At 34.2% G+C, this 19362-nt stretch overlaps 1 protein-coding gene across 1 annotated transcript in view; it reads right to left on the bottom strand.

Moving 5' to 3' along the window:
* The window catches only part of LOC138308888 (uncharacterized), a 49687-nt gene extending 30740 nt beyond the window's left edge, over positions 1–18947 (bottom strand). The window contains exons 1-2 of the mRNA XM_069249933.1: positions 18686–18947; positions 6143–6251 (exon numbers count right to left, since the gene is read on the bottom strand). Of these exons, the coding sequence (XP_069106034.1) occupies positions 6143–6251; positions 18686–18797 (221 nt within the window). The 5' untranslated portion in view covers positions 18798–18947. The remainder of the gene's footprint in view (positions 1–6142; positions 6252–18685) is intronic.
* Between the last annotated feature and the right edge of the window lie 415 nt (positions 18948–19362).

The following is a 19362-nucleotide window of genomic DNA, read 5'->3' as shown; positions in this document are numbered from 1 at the left end:
AAGTTATTTTTGTTTTAGTACCTTATTTTTCTCAATCAAACGACCTATAAATATGAAAATACATATAATTTCATTCATATATATATGTGTTTTATCATCCTGTTAAATGATTCATATTGTCGTGGTGTAGTGATCAAAAGGTCGCCGACATTGATATTATAAAGATACCTTAATTTCTTTGACCCCCTTTATATATATGTTATAACCCATTACTTCAGGGAAATTTAATTTTAGTCACCTGATTTTGTCATACTCTGCCTATAAAGCCTCAGCATTGATCTTATCTTATAACCCATTAGTTAATACAAACTCCATTTTATTGTCTGTGCCAGACTTAATCTGCTAAGGCAGGATCTAAAATTAGAAGGATACATCTTCTTGAACCAACCTTAAATCGTAATACACATATAGGACCATTGATACTGCCTTCAAGTAAAGTCTTGAACTGTCTGAAACCTAATGACAGATGTAGAATTTAGTAAGAGCAGAGAAGACCTTGATACTATCTGTACTGTATGGCCTTATAATTACTATTGCATGGCCGTGCTACATTTAGTTTTTCAGCCATCGATTGACACTAATGTAAGACCAGAGGTCTCCAAAAATCTTGACAAGGTCCCTTGATTTTGTGTTGGAGAGAGCCTAGCTACTAGCCCACTTTAACTGATAATTTGCCTGTTAACATACTTTTTATAATTTTGTTGCAAAACCCAATATACAATCAGTTAAGATATAATTGTATTTCAATGGTGTTCATTTTAGACACATGATCAAACTCATTGTCATTATTACGATTGAATTTTATCACCAGATAAATGTGATCACTTGCCTGATACATCTATAAGTTAATTTGGTGTCAGGATATTTGGCTCCAAGGTTTTTGCCAGGGCTCTGGATAATTTTCTTTCTTTAGTAGAACCAGTACTAGTATAGTGGTCTTACTTTCTTTACATGATGAAGGACATCTATATACTGTAGACAATATATAAACACAAGATCTCTACCACACTTTTAGTTTGTGGTGATTGGAGATTATTTTTCATGACTGTAAGCTATAATAACATAAAGAAATAAATGGTTTCTTCTAATTTTTTTTTATCTTTTATTATTTGTTTTTGCATTATTTTGTTCCACTGTCATTACATGTACATATTGTCATATTTTAATCATCCAAGTACATGCACAAACTCTTAATTTGTTATCAATAGGAGAGTACATTAAATGAATATCATAGCTGAAATTCATGTGTCATGTTATTTGTTGATATATATATATAACTTAACAGAAAAATTATCGTAGGATACGTCCAATGCTTTCCCATTTCTGGAAAGTCAATGGCGTCTTGATATCTCTTCAAATTAAAAAATTCTGGCCTTTTGCCACAAAGAGCTACCATTAAAGAGTACAAAAATCTTGCTTTTAGCTCCAAGAAGCAATTGCTATAATACGTACCAGTATACCCACCAGAACATTAAACATGTTAATATGTTAGACTGGCATGGTTTTGATTACCTTTTTAAACTACGGCAAAGTTTAATGTCTTAATAAACTGATAACAAGAGCTGTTGCAGAACAGCAAAGCTCGCCTATGCAGAAGAAGTTGTATTATCACATTCAGCATCCATACACATTAGGAAAATAAAATCATAAACATTTATGATGACTTATGCTTAAACAATTGACAAAATAGAAACTTGCTCAAAAACTTTAACATGGAAATATGACAAATTAATAGACTCAAAAACCCCCTAATGGGCCCCAAATTGGTTGTATTATCACGTTCAGCATCCATACACATTTGGAAAATAAAATCGTAAACATTTATGATGACTTAAGCTTAAACAATTGACAAAATAGAAACTTGCTCAAAAACTTTAACATGGAAATATGACAAATTAACAGACTCAAAAAACCCCTAAAGGGCCCCAAATTGTTTGTATTATCACGTTCAGTATCCATACACATTAGGAAAATAAAATCATAACCATTTGTGATGACTTAAGCTTAAACAATTGACGAAACAGAAACTTGCTCAAAAACTTTAACTTGAAATGGGACGCGAACGCTGACGCCGACGCCGGGGTGACAACATTAGCTCCCCCTATCGCATATATATTCTTCGAATAGGCGAGCTAAAAACTACTTTAAGGTTATTGTAAATGTGAGAGCAAGGTCGTTACAGGGAAAGGTCAACAGGTACAAGTATATCAAGATGTCCTGACATATTACCACAAGCCCTCCACCTCTGGGATGCGGGTTTGAATCCCATGTTGGGCAGTTGCTAGGTACTTACCGCTTGTTTATGGTTTTCTTCCGAGTTGAATAACTCTGGCCTAATTTCTCCCGAGTGAGAGCTTTATAATTTGTGTACAATCTTGATTAATCATGCAATATGAAATGACTGTCGTCAAAGCTCTGCCATCTATGTTGACCATATAGATCTCACAAAAGATAGTTTAATGCTTCCATTTACATTATTTACTATTTCAGGGGATCGCTCTTGATAAGTTAAGATAAAACAGTTACACATTGGCAATGATATATCCATCAGGTGAAACAGCTATTTAGACAGTGATCAATTTATGTTGCCATGTCCACATCATAGTCACGTTTTGGACATTTATATAGCCTGATATATAGAGCTGAATCTAGAGTTCACTTTGGCTTTAATTGGTATACGTGTATGTAAACATTGTAACACAAGATGAAATAGACGACCATGCTGCATAATGATTAAGTACCGATCAGGAAGTTGACCTAGCAGTGTTTATGCAATTATTCTACAGGTGTGCCCTGATCATGACTGACCACATATATATATATAGGTCGGAGATCTTGAGTACATGATGACCATGTATCTGTCTGTCTGCTTGGTAGCTGCTGCTAGGAACTACTTACATAATATAAAATATAATCATTATTTATTTTCAGAGTGGATGTGATTGGGCGGGTGACCTCTGACCTTTTCACATACGTGTCAGGTATCCAACCCCTGGTCAGCTAAATGAAAGGCGATTGTGAGTGGCTTAACCACTATACTAAGCGTTAAATCCTGAGGTTTAGACTCCTGAGGCTTCCACTCTTTCTCTAGCTACTGGTGTTCACCCATTAGATAGACAAATTATTCTGATTTTGGTCCAAAACTATATCTATTTTGACGAAAAAGTACGATAAACAACTAATTTTATTTATAGATTTAGCAAAGCAAGTTCAATATAATTAAAAGTTTGAATTATCATAAAATATGGAGTAGCTATAATATGATATGAAGAAATTTGCAAACAAAAGTCTACAAATTAATGAAAAGTAAGTCACAGGGGAAATTGTCAATGTGTTACAAAAACGGTCATTTTTCGCTTCAAATGGGGGAATTTTTAAATCTTCTAGGGAATATTAGACCAGAGGGGAATTAATTCCTTGAGGGGAAACTACACATAAACGGTAGTAATTCAAAGCTAGATTGATCCCTGAATATGCCAACTCTGAAACCAAGGCTTCTTCATATCTTATTACGGCATGTTTAAGCTAAGTTGTTTAAAACGTGATTATTCTCTATATCTATACATATTCTGTCTTTGAACATTACAGAGTTATCTCCCTCCCAAATAGGTATCGTTTGTTATGTCATTATTTTGTGAGTGCAACTTGCATCGTTTTCTCTATATAAAAATTATGATGTCACAATCAATGCCTACCTGAAAGGGCAGACAACTGATTAATTTGTACAGACGAAATACAATTTTAATAGAAGTTTTACTTTTGAACCACATGTTCAGTGAAAACTCCATTTCTCATTTGCTGTAAAAAAAAACCCAGAGATAATATCTTTTCTAAAATTGGCAAGTAGGTAAATATAATAGTTTTGTCATGTTTGTTTTACAAAAATTATATTCTTATCCAGAAGATCTTAAGTACATGCAAATGCTACATTCAGGCCCTCACTGGTAGATACATGTACAAAACTTGTAAAATATGTATATAATTATATGCATGAGATATAATTATAATATAATGTATCATGCATTAATCATTGAGGTGACAAATTGACATTTCATGATTTTGTCATAAATGGATGTTTTATTTTTATCTGTTTTATACCATTTTTATGGATCAAACGTTTGAGATTGATCATTTAATATCACAGGAGGTTCAAAACTGCCTACCGTATTTCACCCAATAAGCGCCCAGGGCATTTTAAAATTTGAAAAAAGAAATGAAAAGAGATAAAATTACAGCAAATCTATACAGTTTTGTGTAGTTTTGGTCTTTATTTATGCCTGGGCAATTGAAATTGAGGCCTCAAAAAGGGGGAGGGGTGCTTATAGGGACATGGGCACTTATTGGGTTAAATACGGTTATTAATTATAGCTGAAATATCACCATCATGATACATGCATATATGCATTCAATTACAGGCACCTTTTGAACTATCAAATTTTTTGAGTATTAAAAGCCTTGCTTTTTCCATCTCTATAAATGCACAGTTATATATATACCATATTCGACCAAATAAGCAATCAGGACATTTAAAAAAAATGAAAAAGTGTACAGGTGCTTAATAAGACAAAATTATTGCAATGCCAAGTGCAAACCTATGCAGTTTTGATAGTTTTTGTACCAAAGCAAAGTGCAAACCTATACAGTTTTGATAGTTTTGGTCTTAAATTTTGCCCGGGCAAATGAAATTGTGGCCTCAAAAGGTGGAAGGCCGCTATTGGGACATGCCCACTAACTGGGTCAAATACAGTATGCATAGACATATCAAGACATATATTAACCTGACAAGGTTAAACTTTGCTTTTTCAAGCTCTTTAAAACTGCTTATATTAGCCAGAATTAAAGTTACTTCTTGATAGACTTGGTACACATGTTCATAAGCCAGCCTACAAAACCACCTATTATATAAAAGCCTAAGCTTTCACACACAGCCTAGCTAGCTAACATAAGATATACACACTGCAGGCAGCCTAAGTTAGATTAGAGCCAATTCTATCTATCCTCGCTATACACAGTAATCATGACTCTTAAATTACAAAGGATTTAGTCCCGACATACAGCTGTCCTTGAGAACAAAGAAGACAAAGAATCTGTTAACATTGGTGTCCTTGGGAACAATGAAGAAAAAGAATTTCTATTTTTGGCCATGGAATTTAAGGATGTTGTTGGTTTATTGATATCTTCTATGTCCTTTTGAAATCCAGATATCACTAAAAACCTGTTTTACATATACAGTATTTCTGACATTTTCTGTGTATGTCTGTATTTAACTGTGATCCAAAATCTAAATTTATAATCATTATATGTATAAACCTTCAGATTCAAAGTACCGTATGTTCCATTCCATTTGCTTTTTACCAAGTTGCATGTACAATACTTTTTTGTGAAAATTAAATTTTTGTGCAAATAATTGTTTTTCATTCTTAAGAAAAATTACCTACAAATATATATATACCAATCCAGCTTGTCTAGAAAGGGTTTGGAAAAGAGAAAAAAACAACATGTTTTTATAGATGGCCTTTTCAGATGTAGCTCAGATCTAGTTATGGTTAGGCTGATCAAATTAATCATTTTATTAACAGCCAGACTCTTATAAGGAGACAGACTAATACCCTGTGTTATGTTTTGGGAGATTGCGATATATTACTGTTAACTGTGTCTCCTTGTGATAGTGGAGCTCTTTTCCTTATTACAGTGCTATCTCACTGAAGCATGCCACCAAAGACCAAGAACAGCACATCCCACAATAGCTAGAATATCTATAACTTAATACCTGTCAAGACATAATGATATTCTTACTCCGACTCATTCTCCGATACTTTTGAAAATCAAAGGCCTTTTGTGTCTCCTTGTGATATTGGAGCTCTTTTCTTTATTAGAGTGCTATCTCAATGAAGCATACCACCAAAGACCAAGAACAGCACACCCAACAATAGCTAGAATATCTATGACTTAATAGGTATTCTTACTCTGACTCATTCTCCGAGACTTTTGAAAATCAAAGGCCTTTTGTTTAAGGACAGAAAACAGTTAAGAAATGCGGCACATGTGCTGATACATTGACCTAATACATGTATACTTGTTGTTTGATGATAGGACATTTTTGCAACATTGTTGACATTTTTAGCTTAAACTATGTACTCACCTCGCATCAGCACATGTCCAGGTCTGTGAGGGGAATTTTAGACCCGGCTGGATTTTCCCACATGTTATATTTTTATTATACACCATAGTCCAAGGTGGGAAGGAATGATCTGTAACAGAAAAATCAGTTTTATAGATCAAGTCTGATGAAAATATTGCCGAAATGACAACTATTCATATAAATATTTAAGGATTAACTTGAATAGATTTTTTATGTTATGGAGATATATAACACAAAAATCTGAGTGTACTCTAAATAAACCGTGAAGCGGTTTATGATGCGAGTACACTCAGATTTTTGTGTTATATCTCCATAACATAAAAAATCTATTCAAATTAATCCTTATAATTCAATTTACTAAAGATAATCTCTTCAATATTCTAAATTTGTATTGGGACTCTTTTGTCGATGAAATCATTACACCGTATTATCAGCCAATCAGAAGCAACATTACAAACGGCAACGCCATTTTTTCCATTATGGGCTGATAAGGTAAATTTTTAAGCCAATGAAAATGCTCGTAACAAGCAAAATTGAATTATTTACTTACAAAGAACTCCTGTAATTATCAAGGGTCATTCATATAGATACATTTTAGATATTGTATAAGTTCATGGGACTACATTATGCAATTACATATAACATATATTCGAACCAATAAGCACCCTAGCCTCATCCCTTTTTTTGGCTTCAATTTCACTTACTTCAAATTTAATTCAAACAGAAAATATGAAAACTGTGGGTTACTTACTTATTTTTTTTTGCAAAATGATTAATTGCTTATACCTAGTGCAATAATATGCCATATTTGGTTCTATTAAGCCAATGAAAATGCTTGTAACAAAACATCTCCTAGTGCAATAATTCAACATGCCATATTTGGTTCTATTAAGCACCCCCTTACCTGTTTCTGGGCATTGGACGCTTATTGGGTCGAATATCGTATAATTGATTGCAAATCTCTTGATCAAATCTCAACAGGTCTAGATTATGATTATCAACTTTGATTTTTTGTTAATTTACCTCGCAACCACTGACCTAACGATCAAGGAAGTCTTCTTGCATTAGACGATTACCTTATTTAAGTAACGACATGTATAATTAATCCTTAAAAAGTACATCAGTACCAATTTGATACATTTTATGTGTATCATAATATAAGCAGCACAATGATTTGAATTTTCTGATTGATTATGAACCACATTGTTTGTTTCCCATATATATATTTAGTACAAAATGTGACTTTTTCGTCACGTTTTCATTGGCTCAGTCCCCGGGAACTATTTAGCCCTAGTCTCGGGACTATGCTTTCCCGCTGGACTATGGTTTGGCACGCATTTTGTTACGTACGTCTGTCGTCATATTGACAAAAATGATGTCAAGGTTACAATTTGCGCTATTTACTGGCAAACAAGCTGTGTGCTTACGACATATTGCAAAACACAAATGTGACAGTTTGGAAACTTGAATGCAGACAAATTTACAAAACAAAGTAGGAAAAGAACTGAGTAAGCAATGAAAATATGCAGTGAATACAAACATTTCTGCCTGGAAAATTGTATCTATAATATAAAGACGTCATTACTACCATGACTTTAGACGTGGCCGTACTCGTTGAAATAAATAAACCGTTAATGTTAATGGTTCATTATTGTTTCTCCTATCATTTATATATTTTCTTCACTTCATTATGTACTAAAAACATCATGGGGCCGCGGTGGCCGAGTGGTTAAGATGTCCCGACATATTACCACAAGCCCTCCACCTCTGGGATGCGGGTTCGAATCCTATGTGGGGCAGTTGCCAGGTACTGACTGTTGGCTGGTGGTTTTTCTCCGGGTACTCCGGCTTTCCTCCACCAACAAACCTGGCACGTCCTTACATGACCCTGGCTGTTAATAGGACGTAAAACTAAACAAACCAAACCAAACCAAACTAAAAACATTATTATGGTACATTCTTTTGAGGGCACTATGGTCTTGTAGTGTTGTCTTGTGATGGCTTATATATATATTAGTACGTACCCTTGCCTCCAACTTGGGTGCTAATTAGTATGCCATTCCTCAACAACACTATTAGACCATAGTGCCCTCAAGAGAAGGCAATAATATATAAACATATATACTATCATACTGGGTAACCTAACCATAATGTTTTTGACTGGTGTTTAATGCTTAACTCATTCGCCCCTGAAGACACATTTAGACTCTCCTTAATCAAGTACTAGACTAGTCCATCATGAAATGTCAGGGGTGTATGAGTTACGAGAGGTAAAATATTTCATTCCGATGTAGAACTAGCAAGATCACTATTTAGCGTTTGTACAGATCAGGGCGTCTCGTTGATTCAGTCAAATACCTACTAGCAGGATATAGGTATGTATATAGGCCTATAAAATTAGGCGGTACAGAAAGCGCAAGTGGTTTGGATGGAAAAAAAAAACACCACAGATTATTGGCTATAAATTATAGTCAAACACATTTTCTGAGACATAGGTCTGGGTATGGTAAATATTTAATATGGAACATGTTATTTTAGGCCTTAGGCCAAGAAAAGTTTATGAACTCCACAAATTCTTGCTAAAGCGCTTTCACCCATCTGTAGTGACTGGACACTAGCTGAGACTGAAGCTTGTGACATACCAATTATAGTCAGAATTGAGTCAAATAAAACAAAAACAACTGAAAAATTTATTTCAAGCAATTCATTTCAGTTTAACTTTTGGACTAGTTTTTTAGTAGAGGACTTGAGGAATCGTGAAAAAACATGGGTATTTTAGATAGGGAATGGGGCCGAAAATCAACCTACAGCATATTATATATACGGTATTAAACTAAATTTGGCAGTGCCACTGTAGGGTGGTCCTATATTTCCTTTTCCCATTCGATTGCCTCCCCGGAAACACGAGATTATACAGATGAAAGACCACTTTATATTTATCTGATTATGTGTGCTCACCAGTCAACTATCAAGTAAACAAGTTATAAATGTAGTATGTGTACTCACTGGTCGGATTAAAACATGAACTGAATACAAAGAATGTCGTTCATGGTTGAATAACTCTCGGACATTAATGCATTATCATGATCCAGTTGTTCAACAAATGTAACAATATTCTGATAGAAGTAACGATATACAACGAACAATATGTGAACACCTTTATATAGAAAATTCCATTTCTCATTATCCATCTATCTTTTCATAGGGATATGTTGTGATGGCCAGAGCAAGCTTATACAATAGTTTCAATAGGCCTTGTTGATACGCTAGTAACTGCGACTCAGATTTCTGTAGTCGAGAGGAAATCATTAATTCAATGACTTTGAGTTGTATTTTATATATATATACATCACCTGATCTCAGCAAATTTTTGTTTAGTCCCAGGCAAATTAAGATTTAGGTTAAGCCAAGGATTTATAAGTGAGAAGGATTCGTGACTGTCTCTTTAGATTACTAAACACTACGCGAGACGCCTATGAACCGGGAATAAAAAACATTTTTCTCAACAAATACTTATCTTATTGAGTCAAACAAAACACCGATGTCAAGTTTATTAAATTTCACAACGTTTATTACTTGCTTTTAGGATGGAATATTTAAGAGGATATGTCTTAAATTTTCGTTAAAAAAATACGACAGCTCATGAAATGATGGCCCGCTTCAGAAAGTAAGACGGTAACCTTCGCATCCGCAAGCTACATCAAAGGCTGCGCCGGCGGATATCAAAGGAAAATCAGTCGTCGCCCAACGTCACGGTCAGTGCACAAACACAAAAGCTCCTGCCTTGTACTACCCCAAAACCCAGTGTGACTTATCCTTCTCAGATACGTCCTTGGTTAAGCCTTATATTTAGCCACTATGCTGTTGTCCATGGCCAATAGAAAACATGCTATTGATTCTATTGATGGTGATGAAGTTTTAAAATGCCAGCAATATGTACATACAAATGCCATCAATATGTACATATATAGCAATCTGAGTAGCACGGCTGCACCTCAAGGCATTGAGACATTATTTTGGTTGATTGAGCTTTATATAAATGCCTAGCTGCAATATTAATATTGTAGCTCAAAAGACTTTTAGACAGAAAATGGTGTCGTCTTTAGAGCTACAATTGGTGCCTATTACTGCTAATGGAGCAAAGTAATTATATAAATACAAACCATTATAAAACGTTTCTTTGCATTTTATCATACTTTTTTGATATCGCTTACCTACTAGGGAATAAAACTGAACTATATAAAATATCAAATTCTCATCGATCATTATTTTTTTATATAATACATATATGAAGGTCATTCTGAAGGGAATTTATATGGCAAGTCCACAAGTTTTGAATTTTACGTCTTGTGAGCGGTACTGTATATATTAAGAATGGTAGTTATGTTTGTTTTAGACAAAAATAATATGTAAATGCATGTACAGTACGCTTAAAATAATTGGAAACCTACAAAAAAGTATAGAAATTAAACTGTGCCCGAGTGATTTTTGGAGGCAGTGCTCCACTACGACACATAGGGACCAATTTGTACCCGGCCAAAGGTATAGTAGGCCGGGTACGTATATTTGTTCTAATAAATGCCCTATGTTTAACTGTGAAGGTCATTTTAGGATGGTCTCCAGTACGTGTATGCAATTACTGTTGTGTGTGAACATCTGAATGTTTTGGGAGGCGGTGGTATATATTCATGCTTTGTCTCCTTTTAGAACTCTGGCCCACTTTATTTTACAGTGCTATCTCACATAATCATGTCTACAAAGACAGCACACCCATCTGGTCACTTACATTATACTGAGAGCATGAGGCATTAAATTGTGTCCTAGGCTCGGTTATAACCGGAACAAGGACACTTAAGTCCCATTAATCAATCGAAGGCAATAAATTAAACCAATCAAAGATACCGAACAGCACACCCAACCCAGTACAAATTACTTGAATGTACATGTATAGTAACCATCCCTTGCTCTTTGTATCTAATATATACAAATGAAAGACTACAGTATAATGTTTCTCTGGTATTAATAAAGTCTCAGTAATTATAAGATCAAATGACCTATCCTTGTTTTAAAAGATAGATTTTATAAATTACAATTTTCCCCAAATCCACCAATTCTTACAACAGAAACATAGTGGATCAAGGTACATGGACTCTTCCACAATCTTTGTCGGCTGCGTTCTGGATCTGCTGGATGCAAAGATTAATTACTTCAAGCCAATTAAGTTCCACTATAATTGCAATGAACAATTTTCACAATCCAATACCGACAAATTCTAAATCTTTAATTTTAGCCTTAAGACGTACACCACATCTAGAGCAGAGTTTGAAAATCTTAATCTTTGTCCACAAGTTCTGACTTAATACAAAAAATATAACATAACCAAGTTTCAATTAAGTTAAATGCAACTGATGCTGTCAATAAAGGATTTTAATGCAAATTCTAAAAATTCTCCTATTCTTAAAACAATAAATCATACCAATTGCACCATGTGTTCTGACTTCTGACTGCAACAATCTTCGTCGATCAATATTTGATCAATATTTTCGGAGTTGTGACATGCAAAGAGTAAATTGATCATGGAAATATGTCTGGTATAGTAGTAATTATATAATATAGCCATAGAGTTGAGTGAAAAATGTGTATTTTTCTGGACCCACATTGGACTGAACTCCAAGTAAGTCTAGTTTGTTTTTTCAGCTCCACGCAGTGCAGGGGTTCCAGCTGCAGGTCTGATTATAATCGAGTTTTCAATTTCTGGGAATTTCTCTCACGACAGATCTGCAATTTCCCTGGGAAAGAGAACCACTACACGTGTATTGATCAACAGTACGCTCCCAAGTGTACCTAGCTAGCTATGCAGGCACAATGTAGCTTAATGAATTATACAATCTTTAAATTATAACTCTGTACCAAAATGAAGACTACACATAGCTTTCCAATAGATTCAATTTGGTTGAATCTGTTTATGAGGATGTAAAAACTTTGACATGTAAAATCAGTTATTTCATCAAAATGGCAGACATAATTGAAAAATATTCACACATTTGCATGTACGTACATATATAACAGTTAATGGTTAACAGCGAATTCTGAGGATTAGTCAGACACTGTGAATTGAATGAAATACTGCAGTAAATTCTCTGTAATTAGCATCCCTCCCCCCGAGTATGCGCGCCCCTTGAAGCTACATATGTATCAATCTAGTTGAAGTTATATAAACGCCCCCACCCCCATCACCATTCCATGGATTATACGACGACTATCAAATGCTCCTGACATGTGCATTATAAAAATGTGTTATGTCATGATCAGGAGTACAGAAAATGTTGACAATTACAATTTTTTTAAACGTCCTGAGTGCTAAATTATGGCAAATACACTGTACTATAATTTTGTAGATTCCAAAATATTTTTTTTTAATTGCAATTTTTTAACTTCTCAATATTTATAAAAGAAATAATAATATATAAATCTCAGAAACACAAATGAAGGAGAAAGCCTATTTTATGACTCAGGTCATATCGCGACCACAAAATCACAATCACCATCATTTGAAATGATGTATATGATATGAATTTATTGATTACCATTCAAAGCTATGATTAATACATGAAGTTTATTTAATGTGTTTTCTGGCAGTGCTAATCTTGTCGCGATCATATGATTATGAACAATACAAAATATTGAGGCGAGAATTTTTGCAGCTTTGATCATTTAACCACTGTGATCATGAATAGGCATGATTTTTGACGGTTGGTTTCCCTTTTAACTTATTGCTTTCAGAAATGATTTTTAGAATTGATTTATTAAATAAAAATCAATGTAGGTCTGATGTTTCTTACAATTGTACTAATGGGCTCAACAAATGGCCATTTTTCTTTTTTGGTAAAAGTGATAATGACTTTATGGTTTTGATCTAGATTATTTCATTCATTATAGAGGAAAAGATATATAGTTCAAGATCCCAAAACAATGTGAGTTAAGAACCATGTACCGTCAATTAGTCCTACCTTTCGGTGATTATGATGTCGCAAAACTCACATCAAATAATGATGAGGATTAATTCATCAATTTTTATTCCAGAAATTTGACACTTCCTATCAAAATACTATTAACATTATTCATATAACTGGGGCACAATATGGGATTGACAAATACATGTTTTTTATTTGAAATACCGGTTTTATTGTCAAACGAAAAATATTGCCATGTTGACTGTGGCTGAAATGTTATTGCATGGCTACCCATGGTTGTCTTGCTATAGCTGAAAAGTTATTACTGCATGGCCGCCCATGCAAGCATCAAAGTCGCATGAAAATTGATGAAAATCAGTTTTATACCTTCAAATTACAGACAATGAATCAAATTTTTATCTGAAAATTATACACAGCGAATCAAACATGTCATTGTTGCTGCAGGTACAGAAAATTCATCATCCCGGTGAAAATATCCAACTATATAAACAGCTTTATATGGCACAAACCTGGAATATATATTTTATAATAAGATATTATTTCAAATTGTATATCTCATCATCACAAGTGATATAGAGTTGGGATTTTTTTGGACTCTAATTGGTTCAAGGTATGTGTGCATTTTTGATGGAATTTTAATTACACAACTGCTTTTTTTATAACCCATTATCATCATGACTGTTGACAAGCCTATAGCTATCTATCCTGCAGAAAGGTTGAGTTGAATATGTCAATCAGAAATTTTATTTAGAATAAATTGCTATTTACAGGAGATCTGATCGGAGATGGAGAGACATTGTCAGCAGGATAACATCTGCATACAAACACGTGCACCGAGTTTTAGGATGACAAAGACTTAATAACTAGTATTAATAATAAATCCTTCACCCCTGTAGACATATTTGAATGCTCCCAATTCAAATGATGGAATAGTTCATTATACATTTTCAGGGGGGGATGATTTTCCTTGTTAAATGATTGAAGGAAAAGAGGTGTGAATAATTATATACCTGTAAATTTGTGTAATTAACCTGCTCAGTGGCAATGCATGCACATGACAAGGTAAAAGTGTACGTAACTCAGTGTGCCTGACAAGGAGCAAACTCCTCCTAGATCGCTATAATATTATACATAGACATATTCGATGGGACCAAGTCAACAATACTAAATTTATTGTGAAAATGGTTACCAACAATTTATAAACCTTCTAGTAGTAGAGTAAACACCATTGCATTCATGCATTTAGGTATATGTAACAGGAGAGGAAAAAATGTGTTAGCCAGATATGTAGAAACTGATTGAGCTATATAGCTACCTCGATATCAGCTCCGGATCCTCACTTTCCCAAAATGAGGTAAAAAGGCCCATTCCAAATTAAGTAAGAATAAGCCCTTCATGCCAGTCTAATCCTACTATACACTCCTTCCTCCTAGCTAGACCTTCACCAAGTTTGTAACATGAAGATCAAGAAGAAAACATGTTAATGAAGTGACCAGCTAGACCATGGCTCAAACCCAGAACCTCCGAACACTAGCCAGATGCTCTAACCTGGCCATTGATAATGAGTTACCTCGAACCAGGCCGCTGATGATTGACCCAGTCCATTCTCTTTACATGTACACTAGTACGTATACTAGCTCCTCCCTCTTTTTTTCAAAGTTTTCTATCCTTGAAGACACACAAGACCCGATGATGGTTATTTAGTTAGGTGCCAGCTGCAGGTTGTAACAAGAGAGGAGAAAATGTAGTGGCAAGACTGGGGTTTGAACTCAGGACCTCCAAACACCCAGGATTCTCTACTGATTTACCTTCAATATTGTATGTAGCTCATTGCTGACAATCAACCCACTCCTTTCTCAAATTCTTTACCTTCAAAGACACACAAGACCCTTAAATACCAAGTCCCATCGTGAATATTTATTAGTTGGGCGCCAAGTTTGTAGCAATATAGGAAGAATTATGCATCGGCTTGTTCAGAGTTCAATCTGGGACCCCCAAACACTTGGTAGATGCCCATGCTCTAGATCTACAGATTGATCTTAAGCTAGCTAGTACCTCAGGGTGTCGAGTTACTGACGTTCGACCCAGTTCAGCCAAAGGTTACCTAGTTATTTACTTTAAAAAACATTTTGTAAAGTACATTATGCTATCTAATTATAGTACAAAGCTAGTAGCTATCAGTAGTAATATTAAAGCTTTAAAAATGACACTTACTAAATATACAATAATTCAACCTTGAAATGATATCCCGAGACAACATTAACATATGTAGCAATCTATAGCGTTAAAAATTCCTCATGGTCATTAATTATAATACATGTCATAATATATTTCAAATTAGATATGATATTATCATTACAAGAGGCATTTAAAGGCCCTGGTCCCATTCATATAGTCTGCTTTTCAGAAGCACATGTTAAAATTTATTAACAGGTCAGTGAAACTGTATCAACTTCTGTACATGGAAACTATATCAACTTGTGTATAGGGAAACAGTATCAACTTGTGTGTAGGGAAACCGTATCAACTTGTGTACAGGGAAACTGTATCAACTTGTGTAGAGGGAAACTGTATCAACTTGTGTACAGAGAAACCATATCAACTTGTGTACAGGCCTAGGGAAACTGTATCAACTTGTATACAGGGAAACTGTATCAACTTGTGTACAGGGAAACTGTACAGGGAAACTGTATCAACTTGTGTACAGGGAAACCGTATCAACTTGTGTAAAGGGGAACCGTATGTATCAACTTGTGTACAGGGAAACCGTACCAACTTGTGTACAGGGAAACTGTATCAACTTGTGTACAGGTAAACCGTATCAACTTGTGTATTGTATGTACATATAATAATCTAGTTTATCATGATCAATTTTACCCCAATTCATTGGAATATGGATTTATAATTATAACTAAAAATTACTATATTCAACCCAAAAAGCACCCCATGCCTAAGTGCCACTCCCTCTTTTTTAGGCTTACTAATAAAAACAGTGTATTTAAGAAGTAGCAACAAAGTTTGTATTGCAAAATTTACTTATTTAAATGTATATTATTTTCATATTTTGGTACAAATTATACAATTTTGAAAAGAAGAAATAATAAAACTTTGAGTTTGCAGGGATTTAGGGTTGTTAAATTGCATACAGTATGCTTTACAGGCCCGGGTTTTGAGATACCAAAATGATGGGATTATCATTACAACAGGTAATATATATATGATTTTATATATATCTTATTTTCTCCATTTATTATCCAATAGGATAAACAACCAAAACACAAGAAATGTATTTTCACGGCGACAGAGGCACTGGCTTTATTACAAAACCACCATTTATATACATTCATCTATAATTAGTGCAAATGCTTAGAAAAATCTCATTCGACACAACAAAATTTTATTCTTTATGAATGTTCACCCCAAAACTCAAAACTCACAAAAAACAATTAACATGTGTATATATATCCCGCTACATACCTGAGTCGCCTGAATGACCAACCCAGGTATACCGACACGTGTATGTTCCCGTATTTGCACAACCTGCACATGCAAATAGGCGCCACCTATTGGCGTAACATATCACGGAGAAAACAATTTCAACCTAATTCCCCAGTCAGACGGTTGAAATTATATGTATAAAAATGTGCATATATTTGGATCAAAGAAGTACAATGTAATAGCAATAGTTGTATTCCAGATAACAATGGATCCATATTAACATATGTCTATCGGCTGATACTAATTACTTGAATTAGTAATTATATATTGGGCAAAGAAGTAATTCAAACAGTCGCATTGGACAAAATATTGTCAAATTCTGTAAACATTTATTGTGACCTTCCTAAAATATATAGTTTTATTTATTCTTTTTGTGTCTTGATAAAGGGGCAGATCACATAAAAAATTCCGCTATATTTTGTCAACACTGTTGATTTTAATTCTTTGCCCCATAATATAAACAGAATTTATTTAAATAATTCATTGTTCAAAACTTTCACATGCAGGTATATGGGAACATATATGAAGAAATAAGGCGCCAGTAAGAACTTTTACTGAAGTTCTCAGATTATTATAGTGTTTATCAAACATGTAACCTGAGCTGTTTTTTTTCACCAAAATGAATAAACTGTACTCATGGATCAACGTTAACCCCTAAGTCTAGGAATGTCATTATTTTGTATGAAATGATTTCAACAAAAGCAATACCATGAATATGAATGGAGGGAAGTACAAGGAAATTCTATACAAACACTCATGTATAGCGCTTTATACAGGTGACAATAGCTGTACCACTGTGTGACGGCTTATTGGTTCTGTTTTGGGGAAAACAAATTTTCAAGTAAACTTTTAAAATTTAGTGTCAATTAATGTTCAAACATCCGCACTTCCTGTATGTGCGGGTGACCACTTTCTTTGACAATCTGTAAGTGGATTTTTTTTTTACTTTCCACATAAAATTGAGTTCCTTGATGTGGAATAAAAAAAAAATTCTTTAAAATGCAGGTTTTTTTTTAAATGTCACAAACAGGTAATGATAGTATTGACATCTCATTTAAAGATGCTCCACCGCCGACAGAGCATAAATGATATTCATCATTTGAACAATAATTGGTTTTTATTCGTATAGATATATGTCTACTTAACACAAAAAATGATATAAAATAATTTGTTTCGCCTTTGGTGCATGCGCAATCAGTACTTCATTCTATATAGGATATAGTGACACGGAATTTTTTCGGGATGCAATTAATTATTTTTCATATTTTTAACTTGAAGTAAAATTAGAAGCTCAAACTTTACAATGGTGGTAATGGTGTAAAGTAAGTAACTTTTGTAACTGAAGAAAAATACTAAATCGTCTGCTCCTATTTTTGAAAGTGAAAAAATACCATTTGTCAGCGGTGGAGCATCTTTAAGGAATAATATTATAATTATATCTTAATAGCTGAAAATACTGTAAAATGCATCAATATGACTGACCTTTAATATTTTTAAAATGTTAAATGGTACATGGAATCCATTGTAAGATATTTCAAAGTTGGGAGTCCTTTTCAATAATTTTATTTCTCATTCTCGTGTCTACATGAACATGTACAGGTACAGCGTACCACTCTGGTGTAGCACGACATTATATGTAACGTTATTCAGTACAGTAGAATAGAAAAATCAAGACCTTGGATGATACTGTTTCATAATATTGAGATCTTAAAATTGCCAAGGTTTTTTTTTAAATTCATTTTAAATATAATCGTGTCTGTTGTTTTATCCTAATTTAGTTTTTTTTTTAATTTTGTTTATTCATTTGAGGAGGAGTGGGGGTATGGGGCACGTGATTTAATTATTTCGAGAATGAATGACCAATCATTCTGGAACAGTTACCGACAGACTCACAGTTCCAAACTTCTGAGAGCTGAGTGACTCAGTGCAATATGTAGGATCAACCAAAGATCAGTTCAATGTTATGGTGTATATTAATAGCACTGCACTACCGCTGAAGGTGTCAGAATGTTAAATGGCAACAACAGAAACGTGTTAACAGATACGGTCTATCGTGATCTTATATATTTACCTGGGACATCAGTGTCTTCTTCGGTCTCCAACTCTAGCACATCAGATAAACAAAGCGAAAGTGCCAGAAGAAACACACACAACGTTATAACTATAAATCCGTTAGTATCCATAATGCTTGTAAACAACTTTCACATTTCAACGTAGTTATTTAACACTATCCGATGTCGTACGAGTCCACAACACCCATAATTTACACAAGAACTCTCTGTTATGACTGAAATACGTGTGTACAGTTTGATGACTAGCCAATTGCGCTGCATTTCGAATGACCTTGACATTCTTCCCTGTCGACCAATCAAAAGAATCAAAACAAAGGGTCTAGTGAATGGGTATAGTCTATTCCAGATTAATACACAGAGGCTCGTCGTATCGAAGCGATCGCGAGTCGTGTATCGATTGACAGTTTCTCCAAATACCGTATACGTATTACTGTTATATTAGATTCATGGCCGGAATATTGTGAATACAAACTAAATGTTTCTTCGGGGGACGAGGGACCGATCGCGAGTGCATGTGATGAATATATCACGTCAGGAAAACGCGCTTTAAATAATAGAATTATATCTATATTAGATCTATTAAAACCCTGATAGTCCAACCTTAATTATATATTTCTGATTCTTTATAGAAAATATTGTGTAAATATATCTTTCTCACCATCATATCACTATGGTT

Source organism: Argopecten irradians, chromosome 15, assembly GCF_041381155.1.
Source record: "Argopecten irradians isolate NY chromosome 15, Ai_NY, whole genome shotgun sequence".
NCBI lineage: Eukaryota > Metazoa > Mollusca > Bivalvia > Pectinida > Pectinidae > Argopecten > Argopecten irradians.
This window is presented reverse-complemented; position numbering and strand designations above follow the sequence as displayed.